Genomic DNA, 19289 nt, shown 5'->3' with positions numbered 1-19289 from the left:
GTCACTATTTTGCATTTCATGTACAAATAGGCCCTTGCCTTGCAGTTGTTTAGTTAATTCCTTAGTGCAGTCGAATCAACAGCAAATGCAAGAGCAGCCATCCGGTTTACATCTGAGAGCTCTGGGATGTCTTTGCCTTTCCTATCACAATCTCTTAAATCTCTGTTCTCAGGTCCCGTACTCTTTTAAGAACCTTGCCCAGGCTGAGCCACCTGACAGCTGCGTGTCTATGTATATTTCCTGAAGAGCACTTATCGGCCCTAATATATCCAGGAATTCTTCAATATGTGCCAGAATATTATCTGCTGACAAACCATGTTGATCAATTTGATCCGCTAATGATAGCATGCAATCTCACAGCCCACTAATGTCTTTCATTATGACCGCACACTCACTTTCCCAGCCTTTTTTTGCCCACGGCTCAGTTCAGAATGTGAGAGATAGCCACACCCCCTGATATGCAGGGAAATCAATAAAATGTGGCAATAGGAAATAAATGTCCATGGAAATAAATAAATGTGGACTAATGAAATAAAAGTACCATGGAATAAGTAAAAGTGAAATCTTTTAATATATTTATTTAACTAATTCATTTATTTGTAAAAAGTTGGAGCAGACAAAGTGGACCTCCATCTCACTAGATTGATAATGGACTACCTCACCAACCGACCTCTGTTTGTAAGGACAGGGCAGGAGAAGACAGGACAGGCTGATTAAGAAGGCCAGCTCTGTACTCGGATGCCCCCTTGACTCCGTGGAGATGGTGGGAGACAGGAGGACAGGAGGCTCCTGCAGTGACAGGCTGCTGCACCCCCGCTGCTCCACGGAGAGACACCACAGGTCTTTCTTGCCTGCTGCTGTCAGACTCTACATTCAGCACTGCTCCCAGTAGACCACATGGACAAAAACACACACACACACACACACACACACACACACTACAGGGCTGATAAAACGTGCAATAAAACATGTAACTGTTCAATTACTGTATTATATTTTACTATTTAATATTTACTCTCTTTAACTATTTTTATTATTGTGTGTTCACGTGTGTCTTTTACTTTTCCTCTTTTCCCTTGCTGCTGCAACAGTGTGAATTTCCCCTATTGTGGGATAAATGAAGGATTTTGAATCTTGAATCTTGTCTACGAATATTTACATTAATTTCATGTATTTATTTCATGATGTCTTTCAAAGTCATATTTATTTATTCATGTATTTATGTATTATTTTATCAATTTATGTATTTATTTAATATTGAATAAAATGGCATTCCATACTTTCCTGAAGAAATGAAAGGGGAGAGAGACGGGGATAAATAAATATCTATCTATCTATCTATCTATCTATCTATCTATCTATCTAAACTTCTACATATGGGCGCCCGCTCTACCAGCCGAGCTATCCAGGCGCCCCTTTTCTTCTGTTCTGAATAATTTTATTTCTGTGTCTATGTTTCCCCTCCTCACTGCTTGCTTAGCTAGCTTGTCCATCCTCTCATTACCCAAAGCAGGAACCCACATACACACAATATTAATACTTTGTCTTCTTATCCCTGCATGTGCTGCCATGATTTCATAGAGCAAATGCTGTCACTACATGTTCCTGATCTTGGACGTTTGCATTCATTACTCCTGCTAAGTAATCGGTTTCTTTTTTTTTTCTATCCACTTTCTTTTAATATTGACTTTCCACTACAGCCAACTTTTCTTTATTATATTCAGCTTCCTTCCTTTGGTTTTCTATCTGTACCAATTTTACTGCATCGGCATATGATTTTTTTTCCAGTAGGCTACACTGTGATTGCTTCCCCAATTACAGCACTCTGGTCTCACTCCCTCACTGCACTTTACGCATTCATGCTCACCCCACGCCTATAGCACATCTTCTCTTGCCTTTGCATATTTTGGCAACACGTCCAAATTTCTAGCAATTATAGCATCTCATTGGCTTAGGCTCAAACTTCCTTACACTGTATTTCATGACATCAAAAAATCTCCTCTGGACGTTCCTTTGTCTCAAACTCTATCAAAATTATCTCCTGTCACTTTTCTCAGCTCTTTTTTTGTATTCTTTTTGCGCTCTTTACTGACCTATTCTGCACCACGCACCCTCATGTTCTCCACCTAAGTGTTATAGATACTCCACTTATCACCCCTGTGCACCCACCAGACCTCTGCTCAGCCACTCTCACCACTTTGAATATTTTAACGTTTCCAATATCAATTATTATCTTTGCCCTCCCCATCGGCTCTTGACTGCTAAAACCTACAATATAGGAATATTTCCTTCTATTTGAACTTTGGCATCCTTCACTTCACCAATATGTCCTCTAATGACTTTTGTTAACTTTAGGAGGATCCATTTTCTTTACTCCCCCGTCCCTCAAATCTCACTACAAACCTCATTCACAATATCTACTCTCAAATGGTTACTTTTCAAATCAAAATTTTACAAACAAAGCATATAGGCTATAGAACAAAGGATGCTGTTATATATTTATTAATATAAAATTATCTCTACCCCTGTTATAACAAAAATCCTCCATCTTTGTCCGCTTATCCGGTATCAGGTCACGGGGGCAGCAGCTCCAACAGGGGACTCCAAATTTCCCTTTCCTGAGCCACATCAACCAGCTCCGACTGGGGGATCCAGAGGCAATCCCAGGCCAGGTTGGAGATATAATCCCTCCACCTAGTCCTGGGTCATCCCCGAGGCCTCCTCCCAGCTGGACCTGCCTGGAAGACCTCCCTAGGGAGGCACCCAGGAGGCATCCTTACCAGATGCCCAAACCACCTCAACTTGCTCCTTTGATGCAAAGGAGCAGCGGCTCTACTCTGTGCTTCTCACCCTATCTCTAAGGGAGACGCCAGCCCCCCTCCTGATGAAACCCATTCGACCGCTTGTACCCTGGATCTCGTTCTTTCGGTCATGACCCAGCCTTCGTGACCATAGGTGAGGGAAGGAACAAAAAGTCACCAGTAGATCGAGAGCTTTGCCTTCTGGCTCCGCTCTCGGAGCGATACATTGAAGTAAGCAGTAACTATACCTATAAACAGATACATGTAGTAGAGGACAATATTTGCCTTTGAGGACAACATGAAAACAATACTCAAAAATGTTTGTGTTACATTCTACCACAGTTACTGATCATCTGTTTAGGAAAGCTCTTGTTCACTTAAGTGTTCACATGTAACCCAACCAACCCCTCATAAACAGGCACACATAGCTAGAATATTTAGACGGTAAAGCCATGGTAAATCCCCCTGTAACTGGAATAGTATGTGTGCAATCCTTGACTGTAAGGCAACTGTCCAGTTTTTCCTAGCTGATCCATGAGGGCTCAACTAACTTTGAAAGAATGAGCAGCTGACCAATCAGACATCATGGTTATTTTAGGCCCTGCATACTTTTGGCGATAAAGAAGGCAGTGATTGGCAGAGATGTGAACGTCTGCCACAGAGTTTGGGTGCTCATCGTAGTTGATACATCTTTACCAACCGATTAACCGAAATAGCTGAATTCTTTTCATCAAGGGAGAGAAACGATGGATGGCAGCAACAATGAAGTAAGCAGAGTTTTGTTTGAAAATGTCATACTATTGTTAACAATGATATCTAAAGTTATTGAAATGTAAAGAAAGAGTCGGGCCATCTAACAACCATTTCACAAATGTTTTTTGTTTTTCTGTTTCTTACTAAAGTGAAATGGAATCAACCTTATGAGAGCTTTACTAGTTAATAATAGAGTTGTATCTGTTTGGTAGAACAGATGGCAGTCTGGTCTGCCATGCCTCTGGTTATTTTTAACACCATCAACAGCTTCTGTTACCAACACTTCACTCGTACTAAGATAGACTTTATTCTTTATATTCCACAAATGGAAGTAAATTTTGTGTTAGGTCAGAATTAACAGACAATAGAATAAAATAAAAAATTTAAATTGAAACCATTATGAAACACCATTCTAAAAGATAAAACAGTCTTAGAAAAGAGGAAACATGTTGCCCTGGTTGTTTTAGCTAGTCTTTAATTTAATGTTCTCTGACAGTTTTTCACTTTTCTCTATTGTAGGGGGGAAAGAAAGCAAAAGATGAAGCTCCCACTCTAAATATTAATATGACAGCAGATACCGATGCAGTGATAACAGCAAAGGATTCCAAGTCACAACGCACAGTCATTGGCCAAGGTATGTCATGTATTCTTCTGATAACTGTTTAGATATCAATACTTTCCTTAACATTTACTATTTTAATGGTTTTAAATCATTTTTAAATGGATAACAATTACAGTTAGATGCATTAAACTTACCTACTTAGTATACGGCTTATCATTTAAGTGCATCTAAGTTCAAATTACTTTTATGAGACTTCTCCTGATGGTGTTATTATTGGGAGATACAGTTGGAAGTCTTGAAAAAACATATTCATATTTAAACATGGTTCACTCAACAGATTGCATATTAATAACTCAAATGCATTTCAAAAGTAACATAGATTAAGTTGTCACATCACATGACATGTGGATTTTGTGTAATTAGTCTGACTTTGCACAGTGATCCCATCTAATGTTGATGCCTTCCCACCCTCACATTAGGTCAGCCTGCCACTTCTGCAGAGAACAGAGAACACAACCCTGAGGACCAATCTGGCACTGTCATAGATGAGGAAAATGCTATTAAGCCAAAACTCCAGATAACTTTTGTCACATTTACTGTCAAGAACGGTGAAGATCTGAAAGTAGAGATCCCAGTGGTTGGGCACCCAGCACCAAAGATTGAATGGAAAATAGATGGTCATGCAGTTAAAGAGACATCAAGGCTGGAGGTCTCAAATACACCTTCATTAACAGTTCTCAACATCAGACATGCTACCAAGGTGCACTCTGGTCAATACTCTATCACAGCAAGCAACAGTGCTGGAAAATATACAGGAGAAATCACTGTGGTTGTTCTTGAAAAGCCAGACCCACCCACAGGGCCGGTGAGGATTGATGAGATTAGTTCTGACTACGTTGCCATCTCCTGGGAGCCGCCAGAATACACAGGAGGCTGCCAGCTAGACAACTACATAGTGGAGAAACGGGAAACTCTAAGCACAGATTGGCAGATTGTGTCAGCAACAACAGTAAGAACCACTATTAAAGTCACTAAACTGAAGACAGGAAGCGAATACCAATTCAGAGTATTTGCAGAAAATAGGTATGGAAAGAGTACGGCAATCACCTCTCCCATTGTAATTGCGCAATATCCTTTTAGTGTGCCCACTGCTCCTGGCGCCCCCTTTGTGTCCACAGTGTCAAAGTACAGCATGGTGGTAGAATGGGAGCCTCCAGCCAAAGATGGAGGCAGCCCCATTATCGGCTATCACCTTGAACGCAAAGAGAAGAACAGCATTTTATGGACCAAGCTGAACAAACTTGTTATACCTGACGCTCACTTCAAAACAAGTGGACTGGAGGAAGGCATTGAGTATGAATTCCGAGTCTTTGCTGAGAATATTGCTGGACTCAGCCCATCTAGCAGGATATCTGAATGCTACGTGGCAAGATACCCCTGTGGTCCACCTGGTAAACCTGAAGCTGTTGTCATTACTCGAGAGAACATCACACTTCAGTGGGCAAAACCCAAGTATGATGGAGGAAGCACTATTACAGGCTACATTGTTGAAAAGAGAGAGCCCCCAGACGGCAGATGGATGAAGGCAAACTTCACCAATGTCATTGAGAATCAGTTTACAATCACAGGTCTGACAGGAGGCCAAAATTATGAATTTAGAGTAACCGCTAAGAATGGTGCTGGAGTTTGGAGCACACCTTCAGAAAGTGTAACCATCATCGCTCAGGATGTTATTGAAGCACCCACAGCTTTCATTGATCCTAAGTACAAGAGTACTACTGTTGTTCAGGCTGGCGAGACATTTGTTTTTGATGTTGATTACTTTGGGAAGCCCCTCCCTGCAGTAACGTGGCTAAAGGATGGAAAAGAAATTGACAAAGCTACACAGAGAATGGAGATCAAAAACACCCTCACTCACACAACTCTGATTGTCAGGGACTGTGCACGAGGAGATGGGGGACACTTTGTCTTGAGCCTCAGTAATACTGGTGGAACTACATCCATCCCAGTTAATGTCAAGGTCCTGGACAGACCTGGTCCTCCAGATGGACCTCTACAGGTGAAAGTTGTCAGTGCAGAGAAGTGTAATCTTCACTGGAACCCACCTTTAAATGATGGTGGTGCCAATGTTTCCCACTACATCATTGAAAAAAGGGAAACTAGCCGTGTTACATGGACAGCGGTTGACCCTCAAGTTGAAGCTATCAGTTACAAAGTGACCAAATTGGTGCCTGGTAAAGAGTATATATTTAGAATTGCTGCTGTAAATAAATTTGGTGTGGGTGAATTTCTGGAATCAGACCCCTTCGTTGCACAAAACCCTTTTACAACACCTAGTGCACCTTTTACCCCTACAGCCAGCGCTGTGACTGGTGACTGTATAGTGCTATCATGGGAAAGGCCAGAGACTGATGGAGGCTCAGAGATTGATGGCTACATCCTGGAGAAATGTGACAAAGAGGGCTCCAGGTGGACTAAATGCAACAAGAGAAGACTTAATGACTTGCGTTTCAGATGCACAGGGCTCATTGAGGGACATTGCTATCAGTTTAGAGTTTTCGCAGAGAATGCTGCGGGTGTGGGTCCACCCAGTGAACCAAGTGAGTATATAAAAGTTTGTGAAGCAACTTACCCACCTGGTCCACCAACCAACCCAAAAGTGACAGACTATTCCAGCAGTACTGTGTCATTGACCTGGTCGAAACCAATCTATGATGGTGGAGCAGACATCAGTGGATATGTAATTGAGATGAAGGAATTAGCAGAAGATGACTGGAACACATGTACACCAAGCACAGGTGTAGAGGGGACAAACTACACTGTGAAGAGACTTAGAGAAAATGCAGAGTACAGTTTTCGTATACGTGCAATGAATGCTGCTGGAGTTGGAGATCATGTGGATCTACCTGGGGCAGTGGTAGCTGCTGAAAAACTGGAGGCCCCTGAGATTGAGTTGGACACTACTTTGAGGAAGATTGTCAGTGTTCGAGCCTGTTGCACATTACGACTCCGTGTCACCATCAGAGGAAGGCCAGAGCCTGAGGTTAGATGGTCAAAGGAAGGTGGAACTGTCAGTGAGCGTGCTCTAATTGAGGTCACAAGCTCCTACACAGAGTTATTGATTGAGAATGTCAACAGAAATGACACAGGAAAGTATGTGTTGATGGCCAAGAACTGCAATGGCTCTAAATCAGCATTCATCAATGTCAGAGTATTGGACTCTCCCAGTGCGCCAACCAACTTAGAGGTAAATGATGCAAAAAGGAACTCTGTGTCCATCTCCTGGGAGGCACCTCTCATTGACGGAGGAGCCAAGATTTTGCATTACATCATAGAAAAGCGAGAGGAGGCCAGGAAGGCATTCACGAGTGTCTGCAGCAACTGTGTGAGAAACTCCTACAAGATTGATAATCTCCAGGAAGGGAGCTTCTATTATTTCCGTGTTCTGGCTGTGAATGAGTTTGGCGCTGGACTACCAGTAGAGACCACTGAGGCTGTTAAAGTGTCCGAGGCTCCTCTGCCTCCTGGCAAAATCACACTCAGTGATGTTACTTTTAATAGTGCAAGACTCTCTTGGGAGAAGCCAGACAATGATGGAGGAAGCAAAATCACAGGTTATATCATAGAAATGCGGGCTAACGGAGATGACACATGGACAATGTGTTCAGAGAGTAAAGCCCTGGAAGTAACTATTACCGGGCTGTCAAAGGGAAAGGAGTATTTCTTTAGAGTGAGTGCTGTAAATGAAAAGGGGAAAAGTGAGCCAAAGTTCCTTTTGGCACCTGTTACAGTAAAGGATACTAGCGTTGAACCCATTATTAACTTGCTTTCCAATGCATTCAGTGTGAAGGCAGGAAACATTTTAAAGATTGACGTTCCATTCAAGGGTGTACCACCACCAACAGTAGCATGGAAGAAAGACGGCAACTTGCTGAAAGAAACAAGCAGGGTAAATGTGCACACATCTGACGCATCGTCTCAAATCATCATCAAAGATGCAAGTAGAATAGATGTTGGCGTTTATGAGGTGACCCTGACCAACTTGACTGGAACCACATCTGCAGAAATCTTTGTTAATGTTTTTGAAAGACCTGGCCCACCAAGTGACCTCACTGTGGCTGAAGTGAGTGCTGACTTTATGTCTTTGTTGTGGCAGCCCCCACATTATACTGGTGGATGTCAAATCAGTAATTATGTGGTTGAGAAGAGAGATACAGGCAGCACAAAATGGCAGAATGTGTCAGCAACAGTTGCCAGAACATCAATCAAGATTTCCCGTCTGACACACGGCACGGAATACCAGTTTCGTGTTGCTGCAGAGAATCGCTACGGGAAAAGCCACTTTGTTGAGTCTGAACCTGTTGTTGCACAGTATCCCTTTAAGCCCCCTGGTCCACCAACCAATCTTTGTGTTCTTAGTGCCTCAAAGGCTTTCATGGTGGTTGCATGGAGCAAGCCAGACAGTGACGGTGGCAGCCCTATTATTGGTTATCATATTGAATGCAAAGATCAAAGCAGTATTTTGTGGACAAAGTTAAACAGAAACCCAGTGAATGACATCCAATTCAAGGTAACAAGTGTTGAAGAAGGTCTGATGTATGAGTTCCGGGTCTGTGCTGAGAACATGGCTGGTGTTGGACCAAGCAGTAAGGCATCTGAGCCTGTAGCAGCAAGAGACCAGTGTGATCCCCCAAACAACCTTTCAGTCTCCAATATAACTAACACCTCAGTTTCCCTCTCCTGGGACAAACCGGAATATGATGGTGGGGCTAAAATAACAGGGTACATTGTTGAGCGTAAAGAGCTGCCAAATAGTTGTTGGCTTAAGTGCAACTTCAACAACTTACTGGACACCTTCTTGGAAGTGACTGGCCTAACAGAGGGTGAACAGTATGAATTTCATGTGATTGCAAAGAATGCAGCTGAGATGTTCAGTGCGCCCTCTGAAACCACCGGACCCGTAACAGTACAGCATGATGTGGAGCCACCCAAAATTATCTTGGGAGACAAATTTAGACAGGTGGTGGTTGTCAAAGCAGGAGAAAATCTAAAAATAGATGCTGACATCTGTGGCCGCCCCAACCCTACAGTGCTTTGGTCAAAGAATGGTAGAAATATCGGCACAAAGGGACGGGTTGAGATAACTGCAACAAAGATGCATACCTCTCTACTTCTCAGAGAATGTGTTAGAAAAGACTCTGGACAGTATATTCTAACTCTACAGAGTGCAGGTGGTTCCACATCTAAGACTATCACCTGCAAGGTCCTGGACAGGCCTTGCCCCCCTGCTGGACCTCTAGTAGTGTCTGGACTTTCAGCAGAGAAATGCACCCTGTCATGGGGACCCCCTAATGAGACTGGCGGTGCAGAGATTATGCACTACATTGTTGAAAAGTGTGAAACCAGCCGTGTAGCCTGGACCCTGGTGTACGATGAAATGAAGGCAACTACATGCAAAATAAGCAAGCTACTGAAAGGGAATGAATACCTGTTTAGGGTGAGAGCAGTAAACAAATACGGGGAAGGTGAGACTTTGGAAAGTGAGCCCGTCAAGGCCACGGATCCCTTTACTACCCCATCTGCTCCGACTGATGTTGAGGTCACCAGTGCAACCAGCGAGGCTATGACTATCTGCTGGAAGAGACCTGCCTCTGATGGTGGAAGCCGCATCAGCGGTTACATCATTGAGAGGAGAGAGAAGCAGGGTGTCCGCTGGGTTCGTTTTAACAAGAAGCCTGTCTATGACCTACGAGTCAAAGCCTCTGGGCTGCACGAGGGATGCGAGTATGAATTCAGAGTCTTTGCTGAGAATGCTGCTGGGCTAAGTGAACCCAGTCTCCCGTGCCCACTCACATTGGCAGAGGATCCAAAGTTTGTCCCCTGCCCTCCCGCAAAACCCATCATAATCGATTCAACCAGGTCTTCCATCACTCTGACATGGAACAAGCCACTGTTTGATGGTGGAGCACCTGTAACAGGGTACAAAGTTGAATTCAGAAAATCAACAGAAGAAGACTGGACTGTAGGTGTTTGTAACACAGATAAAACAGAGTTTACAGTAACTGGACTCACATCAGGGACAGAATATGTTTTCATTGTCAGATCCATAAACAAGATTGGCATCAGCGATCCCAGTCCTGAATCAGATCCTGAAGCGGCCATGGAGAGAGAGGAGGAGCCCAGGTTTGATATTAGCACAGATATTAGGAAGACCCTGCTTGTTAAAGACGGCAGCTCTTTCACTTTGACCGTGCCTTTCACAGGTAAGCCTGTTCCTAGCGTAACATGGGACAAAGCAGATGTAGATCTGAGAGTCAGAGGAATGATCAACAGCAGCAGCTCTGTCACCTCTATCACAGTGGAAGGAGCAACACGCGATGACTCTGGCAAATACATAGTCAAACTGCAAAACGTTGCTGGATCTGCCTCATTGACGTTGAACGTGAGGGTTTTGGATTCACCTGGTCAGCCAACTCACGTAGCAGTTAAAGATGTGACCAAGAACTCTGCCACTGTTACCTGGGACATCCCTGAGAATGAGGGTGGAGCCCCTGTCAAGAACTACCTGGTAGATATAAGGGACATCAGCAGGAAAGGGTGGACAAAACTCACAGACAAATGTCACCGACTGTCCTACAAGGTGTCTGACCTGGAGGAGGGGGGAATCTACTTCTTCCGAGTCACCGGTGAAAACGAGTACGGGATTGGTGTTCCAGCTGAGACCAAGGAGGGAACCAAAATGATAGGTAGGCTACAATCTGTAAAGACTACACAAATACAGAAAGATGAGAGTTGGTATATTTAATATAAAAATTTGTATTTTTGTGATTGGATTAGTGCCTAATATGTAAAGGATTTTAGAGAGCATTTAGATATCTTAAGCAGGTTCTTTCAATTTCGTAGATTGTTCTACTTCCTGCATGAAGAGTAATTCTATTATTTGTTTTTTCAGATAGAACCGACTGGGAGACAAATTCAGAAGCATAGCTCATCTTCTTACCAGGGTTGAAGTAGCCTCCTCCTGATCATCTGTCAAGATCCTTGATTCTCACATTCAAACAATGTTGTTTAGAAAAAATCGTTAGCGAATGCTCTGTGAATTAATGCATTACAAGAAGTTGGAGGTTTTTTAGATATATTACATACACAATCTATTTAAAATTTTTGTATCAGGTTTATTTACTAATAAGACATATTCATGATATATTTTGGCATAGAAAATAATATTTATATTGTTATGTTATATTTTATATCTATGGATTATAGCCTATTTATAGAAGAAAATACATAGATTTCCTGAGTTGGTTTTTGTGGTTTAGAAAAAAATTACTACAAAAAACAATATGCTGTGTTTTGCAAATCTATAATAAAATAAGGATGTTTGGAACAGTTACTTAAGTCTTAATTTGGATTTGTTATGGGATGATAAAGGGTATCCTAACACTGTATGGCATGAAGAAAAATAAAAAACAAACAGAAAAGCAGATATAGATTTACTGTTAAAAATGTAAAATTTGAGAAAGATGACAGGAACTTTACTTATTCCCATTTTGATAGGACTACAAGCCAAGTGACAAGTGTGTTTGGCAATATTCCTTTCAAGAGAACACAGTGAATCTGACAGCAGTAGGTGTGACAGAAATGTATGAAAGTTTTGAAAATCAACTAGTGTGGAAAACGGGGAACAAACAGAGGTATGTGCACTGGCTGAAGGAATAACTGCACATGGCTGGCAGTGATAATGACATTTTGAGCCTAGCCTACTTAGTGGCTGAAAACAAGTTTAAACATTTTAAAACTTTTAAGCCTTTTGGTGCAGAATCTAGCAGGAGGATAACACAGCGTAGACTGCACCGATTGTTTTTATTGGTCTTGCTAACGACAGCACGACAAATTATGTTAAAAAAATAGAGCTACTGTGCATGATGAAATCAACTGAAATTCTCCTTTAAGCATAGAATGACTAGCCTACAAAATAAAAACCTCAGTAGACAAATCATTTCATTAGAACAGGAGTGTGACAAGTACTGTATATGTCAAAATCTAACCAACTCAGATTTATATGTAGATAATTTTTTTTTATAAACACATGGAAATGTACATAAAAACATTGTTGCATCGAGATGGATCGATAAATCGGCTTAGAATCAAATCGTTGGCCTTGGAATCTGAAGAAAGGGATTCCCACTCTAGTTATAGGAAGGGGTGGTGGCACTTTTGGTCATTCCCCCTGAATATCTTGTTTTCTGTAGCCTCCCTTTTAAAGAGAGGACCCATAATACTTTAAAAAGTAGTTCAATAATGTCAACAGTGGCACTAAACAGGAAACAAAAAACTAAAGTAAACAGTCGTCATAAGGACTTTATTTTTTCTTGTTGGTAGGCCTACATAAGAACTGTCAAAAGGCCTAAGCATGACACAGGTTAGTCCTCGATGTTACCTGCTGTCGCCCTTTTGTCACGATGACTTGTTTGCAAGTGCGTCACTATGGAAACAGTTTAGTAGCAAATACAGGAAAGAGAAGGAACCGGAAGTATGCCATGTAAACCAACCAACTAGTTTTCTGCTTGTTCGTAATAGTTCAGTGGGCAACTCTTACAACAAAAGTACATTTCCGAGTCGACATTTTCAAAATGGGAACTACAGCAAGTCAACTTGGCAAGGACATGCTCTCAGAATATCAAGTAAGTGCCCCAAAGCAAAGTCTCCAAAAGCAGATATGTCGTAATGGGTGTTACTGTTAATGTTAACTGGGTGGCTAAAGTTGAGAACGGTTGTTTTGGCTACTTGAGTTAAGTTAGTAACCAAGCATAACGTAAGGTAGCTATCGTAGCTAATCGTTTTAAGACACGAGAGATTTCTAGAACCTTGTCATAAGTATAGTATAATTAACTTTCGGTCTGTAACGTTAGTTGTAGCATTTCCTACAACGTAGCTAGCTAGATTAACTAAACACAGCGCTAATGGCGGCTATATTAAATTTTAAACAAGTCATCGCGTTAATCAGTATAGTGAAGGCTAACGGAAATGTTGATATCACTTTTCAGACCATAGCTAGATGTGTCAACGTCATAGGAACTCAAAAAAGTAACTTGCATGTTAATCGGTGACTTAATTCTAACAATACTGACTTTTACTTTTAGGAGCTGACATTCTTGACAAAACAAGAAATTCTTCTGTAAGTGATCAGATGTATGTCACATTAACAAATGTGTTACCGGTAAAAGCATTGCAATAAACCTAGCACTGCTGCCGTGAATTAACGTTGCGCTTTTTTGTATGTTTAGTGCGCACAAGAGATTCACTGAACTGCTAACAAAGGATGAGAAAGACCGTCCAAATGTCAGAATACCCACGGAGAGGATTCTCACTCTGCCTGAGCTCAAGGTAAAAAAGCGATTTAACAGTTGAAATGTGGTTTTGTTTACGCGTCGATCTCACAGCATGACTAGAATTGTCCGGTGCAAAACTGTACTGACCCTTGCGCTTGTTACTGTCAGTCCAACCCTTTCAGGAAAAGAATATGCCATGTATTCTCAACCTCTGAGCAGAAAGATGGAAGCCTCACATTTGAGGATTTTCTGTATCTCTTGAGTGCCTTCAGCGACTCTGCTACTCTGGAAATCAAATCCCACTATGCTTTCCGTATATTTGGTAAATAACATGTTGTTTAAAAAGTGAGCTGGTTAGTCTATCGATCTGTGTAATAAGCATAATGGTATTTTCAGACTTTGACGATGATGGAACTCTTGATTGTGGTGATCTGGAGAAGCTGGTAAACTGCCTGACCGGTGAGACGGATGAGACCAGACTAACCACCGAAGAAATGAGACAGCTCATCAACAATGTGAGTTCACTGAGGCTTCTGCCCTTTGAAGATTTACACTAGATGGTTAAAACCGCTTGGTACACAGATGTGTCAGTGCAACAGTTGTTTTCTTTGTATGTTTTTCAGATTCTCGAAGAGTCAGACATCGACAAGGATGGAACCGTGAACCTCTCAGAGTTTCAACATGTCATTTCAAGGTCACCAGATTTTGTCAGGTGACTAAAACTCTAATTATTACCTACATATGCACTTCACTCATTAGTTTTGTTGACTCCTAACTGCTTTCTCTTTACTTTGATTTCTTCACAGCTCTTTCAAGATTGTGCTGTGAAGACCTACCAGGCTGTGCAGAAACCATCACCCTTTAACCGTCTTATGTTTAATTTTCAGTCACTAATTTTAAATATTTGCCTTAAATTATATCGACCTGTGGATTTTACTGCCTTAACTATTTTATGCATTGTTTGTGAAATATAAAACCTGTGATTTTTTTTAAAATTTCTATTAAGAAAATTAAAAAACATTTCCAAAAACCACTCGTTCAGAAAGTTTCTTTTTGTTATACAGACAAATTAAAATAACTTGTAAATTACAAAATACATTCAATTCAAAGTCTTGTATTTGTTGTGATAATTTACACTTCCTGGTAAGCTGTCCAAAGTCCAGTATCCACATTCATAGTATTTTTAAGACTATGCTACTTCCTCCTTGACGCCAGCAGCAAAAGTGTTCCATGCCCCGCACACTACATCAACCACACGCATCTGCTGCTCCCTGAAGAACTCCACGCGCTGGGGCTCATCTGAACTGATAAAAGTCTGGTGTCCAAGTTGGCCATAGTCACCTGAAATTCAGGTAATAGGAGACATGAATGACAGGGTGTATTCAACATCACATACAACATAAGGTGTGCTCTAATTACACTGATTAATTAATTAAAATTTGTAACACATTTGCAACAGATTAAAAATCTGTTTAGGTGCCAGTTTATCTCCAAATTTAAACTTACCCCAGCCCCAAGTGTAGAGGTCCCCTGTGGCTGAAATGAGAAAATATGATAGATGGATAGAGGATAGATTTGCCAAGAAAATGTGCATCAATATACACCTATTGTCAAGTGCTTTTCCTTACTTGTCACTGCAGCTGTGTGGCGGCAGCCACAGCTGACTGTCTTGATTTCACACGATGGAGTGACATCCAGCAGAGCTGGGAATGCCTGGATCGATATGAATACTTCTTCATGTTTCTCTTCCTCCTTTGGCTCTTCAGTGGGACTTGTGCTGGCATCTTGGCATGGTGTGCCTGTCCAGTACAGTTAATGCTGCAGTACTTGCTGCTTACAGTTCATTGATATCCAATATAGCGGATTTCCCACAAGTTCTATTCGAATATTTAAATTGTTTGTGAATTTGGATTTTAAGATATTAACTGTAGCGCACCAAGTTAAACAGAGCTTGATGGCCTTTAGTTTATGGTGCTTAAAGTGTCTAAATAAATTGAAAAAATACATTCACAGGGAACCTAATGGTGAACATTTATTTGCCTGTTCAGAGCTTGGCATCCTTTATAGATGCTGTGGACATGCTCGTATTGAAGCGTGGAGCACTGTAACATGCCACACCAAAAACAATGCAGTTGAGTAACACAAAAGTATTTGGATTGATAGATAGCACTATGGCTAATTATTGTGTTTGTTGATGAAATTTCCCTTACCTGCTTGTTGGTTACTTTGCTGCTGCAGTGTTTTCCTCAGACCTTGCGATGGAAGTCCGAGCTGGCCACTATTATTCCAGCCCCAGACATAAAGGTCTCCCCCATCTGAAGAAAATGCTTATTTAAGGTCACTTAATTGACACCTGATTGAGGGCATAACTATGTGTATTCACTGCCAACATCTTGGATGACTTACCACTGATACAGACAGAGTGCCAGCCTCCTGCAGCTATGCAGCTCATGGGCATCCCCCAGAGTGCCTCCACTGCCCTGGGCTCCTCCTCAGAAGTGAGGCTTCCATGTCCCAGCTGACCGTGGCTGTCAAAGACAAACGCAAGAAAGGTCAAGATACGCATGGGGGTGTTAATGCTCAGATTACCAATGAAGACATACGTATGAGTAGTAGGTCTACCTGCCCAGTCCCCAGGTATACACAGCTCCGGAGGCAGTGAGAAGGATGACATGCTCTGCACTCAGTGCCAGACTCATGGCTCTCAGGTGTGGTGATAAGGGGCGGTAGAGGGGCGGTTTCATGGCTATGTAGCCCCCAGGGACTAATGGGAGATTCACAGTGGGTCCTGGAAAGCAGCAACAAGTGTACTATTTAGCCACTTATTATACACTTACATAATACTTATTGTAGCTGTCAAAGCAGATACCAGAGCTCTCTGGGTGTGGTTTTAGTTTCATGCTCCAGGATGGAGTCTGCTCTTTCTTCTGCAGATCCCAGGACTCAAGTCTGTCGGAGAAAGCGAGGGTCAGGTACGATTCACTGACGATGGCGTCTTTGCAGCCACGGCTCTCTTTCATAGGCTTCCCGCAGGACTCATTGGAGGCAAAACCTGCAAGGCACGCACAGCTGTCACCTAATAACACACAGAGACCAAGGTGAATCCATGAGTCTTATTCATATAAAGTGACGTCTTCTATTTATGTTACAATACGAGTGTCCAACCTTACTGGTCCTGGACTTACCATCCAAATGCAGTGATGCTCTTCTACTCCAACTTGCTCTAATTTGATAACCAGTCTTCAAGCAGCAGTCACTTCTGTCTACCTGGTTGTCAAGCTCTGTTGGAGTACTCACTTTGACTTCATTTACAGCATCGCTACACACTCCTTTAATTAATTTCTCGTGGACATATATCTGTCCAAATGCGTTAAAACCAAACCCGAACCACCGCATCGGAAAGGCTTTTACCTCCGTTTGGTTCAACGTGAAAATGAGTGAGTTTAAACCATGAACTGTTGAAACTAGCTAGCTAGCATTAGCTCCTACACTGTTGAGAAGCACCAGACTGCACTGCGCATGCGCTGTAGAATAGTCGCAACATTACTTGACAGAGAAGATGAGTGAACTCAGCAGAGACGTGACAATAGAGCGGTTAGTACACAGGGTTTATTTCATTGCCCCTGTGTTCAGTCAAAACTAGAAAACAACCAACGTACAATTAAGACACTGGGAATGTAGTGGAGTGATAAACAGAAAAGCACACAATGATGTGAATGTACTTGTTTTGGCCTGTTTAGGGCAACGTTTTATAAAAAAAAAAAAAGACTAAAGAATGCTTGCTTTGCTAAAAGCTGCTGAATCACAATTCCCACTAAATAGAGTGGTGGAAGTAAGCAATGGAAATGCATTGGGGAATGATATTGACAAAATTAAAAACATTTGCAAATATCAATGAATGGCAGTCTTTAGTAAAAGATGTATAAAGTAGCCTGATTGGACATACACATACACTTTTGGTGCTGGTCCATGAACAAACATGATTATAAAGATAAATACAATGAGTGAAAAAGTAATGTAAAACACCCCTTCTGTCAGTATCTGCTGGCTTTCGTGTACTATCTTTCTTTACATTAGTTTTTATCGCCTTGCACAGTTTTTAGTTAAGACGCATTTCACGATCGGTTTGTACTCATCCAGATCAACACTGAGTTCCTGCAAAAGTGAAACGACCACTGGTCCAACATAATACTCAAAGCTCTTAAACATTACCACAAGGCACATTCACACGCTGCAGCGGTGTTTTCATGGTTCCGTTCCTTTGGCCTTTTCCCCCCCTTCCCTGTTCATGATGATGTTGTACTCCACGGCCTTGTCCAGGCAGTTTTGAGCTATCTTTGAAACAGGCTCCGACGTGCCCTCTCCTCCCTTTGCCAACACGGAAAGAATCTCCAGAGCTTCACTCTCCATGAGCGCCTCGGCCAGACTCTTCTCCGCCTGCATCATGTTCTGAACTATGACCACTCCCCGGTGGCGCAGGTCGGATATTTCACAGAGCAAAAGTGACTGTATAATCTCTAGCCAGTGGGTCGTCTGCAAAGAGAGGACAACAGGCAGGAATGTAAGCCAAAAGTCAATAATGAATCAACTGTGTTATCCCACAGTGCTAAGCTGAAGGATGTGTGGGGACAGGAAGTGCTGCGGGGCTCTGCTTACAGTTCCTGGGATGCGGGCGCAGAGCTCCGGCTGCTCAGCGGTCAGCATGGCCAGAGTTCCTGCAGCAGCTTTCCGCAGCCTCTCGTCGTCCTCGCCGCTGTAGAGCACGAGCAGCTTCAGACGATCGTTCCCTGTGGCCAGGTACAGCTTTTGCACCTGAGGACCAAACACACACCTTTACTTGTGCTTTTCAACATGTGTGCCATACAATGTGTCACTATGTCATTTTCTATGCATAAAAATAGACTTGAAATGCCCTGCTCTCTAAAATGTGTGATCAAAGATAACTCTTCGAAACTGTTGTTTTTACTGTAAATATGGCAATTATTTCTGTTTATTAGGCAGGGGTGAGCACGAAAAAAAAAAAAAAAAAAAAAGATTCACATTTGTATTGCCATTAAAGCTCTACAGATTTCAAATCAAATTATAGAATTCCAAAAATCTATATTTTTTTGTAGTGGCTTGTATTCCATCACACGGGAGAAGTAGGCTACCTATATTTATTCACTGTCATTTTGTTTTTAGAATCATTTTATGAATCAGAAATTCATTTTGAATCAATCTTGAGCCTTAAAATCAATATCGAATCATGACATTTTCTGAATTGTCCGCCCCTACTGTTTACCTACATGTGTTTCCTTTTATTACATTTGTGTATGTACTTTGGTTGAGGTTTTATTTGAGCTGTATTTTCACATCTATTTTTGTATTTCTTCAATGTAATTAGTTTTTTAAATTCTGTGAAACAAATTAACCTAACTAAAATCACCTATGAATATGCGTCTTACCTCTGTGCTTAAAACCAGATTACACATGCACTCTGTGGCAGAAGCTCGGACCAGCTCGTGCTCCTCAAACATGTAGCCTTCAATTTTAGGGACTGCCTTCTCTTTTATGATCTTTTGTCTGTGAAACAACAAACATACAAGCTAAAACTTTAAACACTGATACAAAACTATACTGTCACAATAGAAGATATATTATTAAAAGGAAGTACAAACTTGAGACTTGAAAGCCAAACTATTCAATTGTGAATCTATGACCTGAGTAAATCCAACAACAACAACAAAGACAGCACCAGGCAGGCATAGTTGTACATCTTAATGAGTACATACAGTTGTGGTCAAAAGTGTACATACACTTGTAGAAAATCACAATGTTATGGCTGTCTTGAGTCTTCAATAA

General features: G+C 41.7%; 4 protein-coding genes across 5 annotated transcripts in view; 2 read left to right on the top strand and 2 right to left on the bottom strand.

The window, feature by feature from the left end:
- The first annotated feature begins 3419 nt into the window (after positions 1 to 3419).
- On the top strand, positions 3420 to 11226 carry LOC117949208 (titin-like). The gene is made up of 4 exons (XM_034879275.1): positions 3420 to 3568; positions 4074 to 4188; positions 4596 to 10862; positions 11069 to 11226. Exons 1-4 carry the CDS (start codon positions 3548 to 3550, stop codon positions 11101 to 11103), a joined length of 6438 nt encoding a protein of 2145 aa, XP_034735166.1. The 5' UTR covers positions 3420 to 3547; the 3' UTR covers positions 11104 to 11226.
- Positions 11227 to 12549: 1323 nt separating this feature from the next.
- On the top strand, positions 12550 to 14471 carry LOC117949103 (calcium and integrin-binding protein 1-like). Its single transcript, XM_034879115.1, has 7 exons — positions 12550 to 12800; positions 13260 to 13294; positions 13404 to 13503; positions 13617 to 13770; positions 13845 to 13963; positions 14072 to 14160; positions 14255 to 14471. Exons 1-7 carry the CDS (start codon positions 12750 to 12752, stop codon positions 14274 to 14276), a joined length of 570 nt encoding a protein of 189 aa, XP_034735006.1. The 5' UTR covers positions 12550 to 12749; the 3' UTR covers positions 14277 to 14471.
- Positions 14252 to 16942, bottom strand: LOC117949102 (RCC1 domain-containing protein 1-like). Of its 2 annotated transcripts, none has more exons than XM_034879114.1 (8): positions 16634 to 16942; positions 16318 to 16500; positions 16071 to 16236; positions 15855 to 15976; positions 15659 to 15763; positions 15077 to 15247; positions 14955 to 14984; positions 14252 to 14789 (listed from the first exon to the last, which is right to left on the bottom strand). In XM_034879114.1, exons 1-8 carry the CDS (start codon positions 16842 to 16844, stop codon positions 14638 to 14640), a joined length of 1140 nt encoding a protein of 379 aa, XP_034735005.1. In that variant the 5' UTR covers positions 16845 to 16942; the 3' UTR covers positions 14252 to 14637. The 2 variants fall into 2 exon arrangements, with proteins under 2 accessions (XP_034735005.1, XP_034735004.1); XM_034879113.1 differs by having other exon boundaries at positions 16318 to 16524; positions 16634 to 16940.
- Positions 16943 to 17039: 97 nt separating this feature from the next.
- unc45a (unc-45 myosin chaperone A) overlaps positions 17040 to 19289 on the bottom strand; it is a 9140-nt gene continuing 6890 nt past the window's right edge. Inside the window, exons 17-19 of the mRNA XM_034879112.1 lie at positions 18893 to 19010; positions 18105 to 18260; positions 17040 to 17981 (exon numbers count right to left, since the gene is read on the bottom strand). Coding sequence (XP_034735003.1) covers positions 17694 to 17981; positions 18105 to 18260; positions 18893 to 19010 — 562 coding nt within the window. The 3' untranslated portion in view covers positions 17040 to 17693. The remainder of the gene's footprint in view (positions 17982 to 18104; positions 18261 to 18892; positions 19011 to 19289) is intronic.

The sequence above is a fragment of the Etheostoma cragini genome, chromosome 8 (genome assembly GCF_013103735.1).
Source record: "Etheostoma cragini isolate CJK2018 chromosome 8, CSU_Ecrag_1.0, whole genome shotgun sequence".
Taxonomy (NCBI): domain Eukaryota; kingdom Metazoa; phylum Chordata; class Actinopteri; order Perciformes; family Percidae; genus Etheostoma; species Etheostoma cragini.
This window is presented reverse-complemented; position numbering and strand designations above follow the sequence as displayed.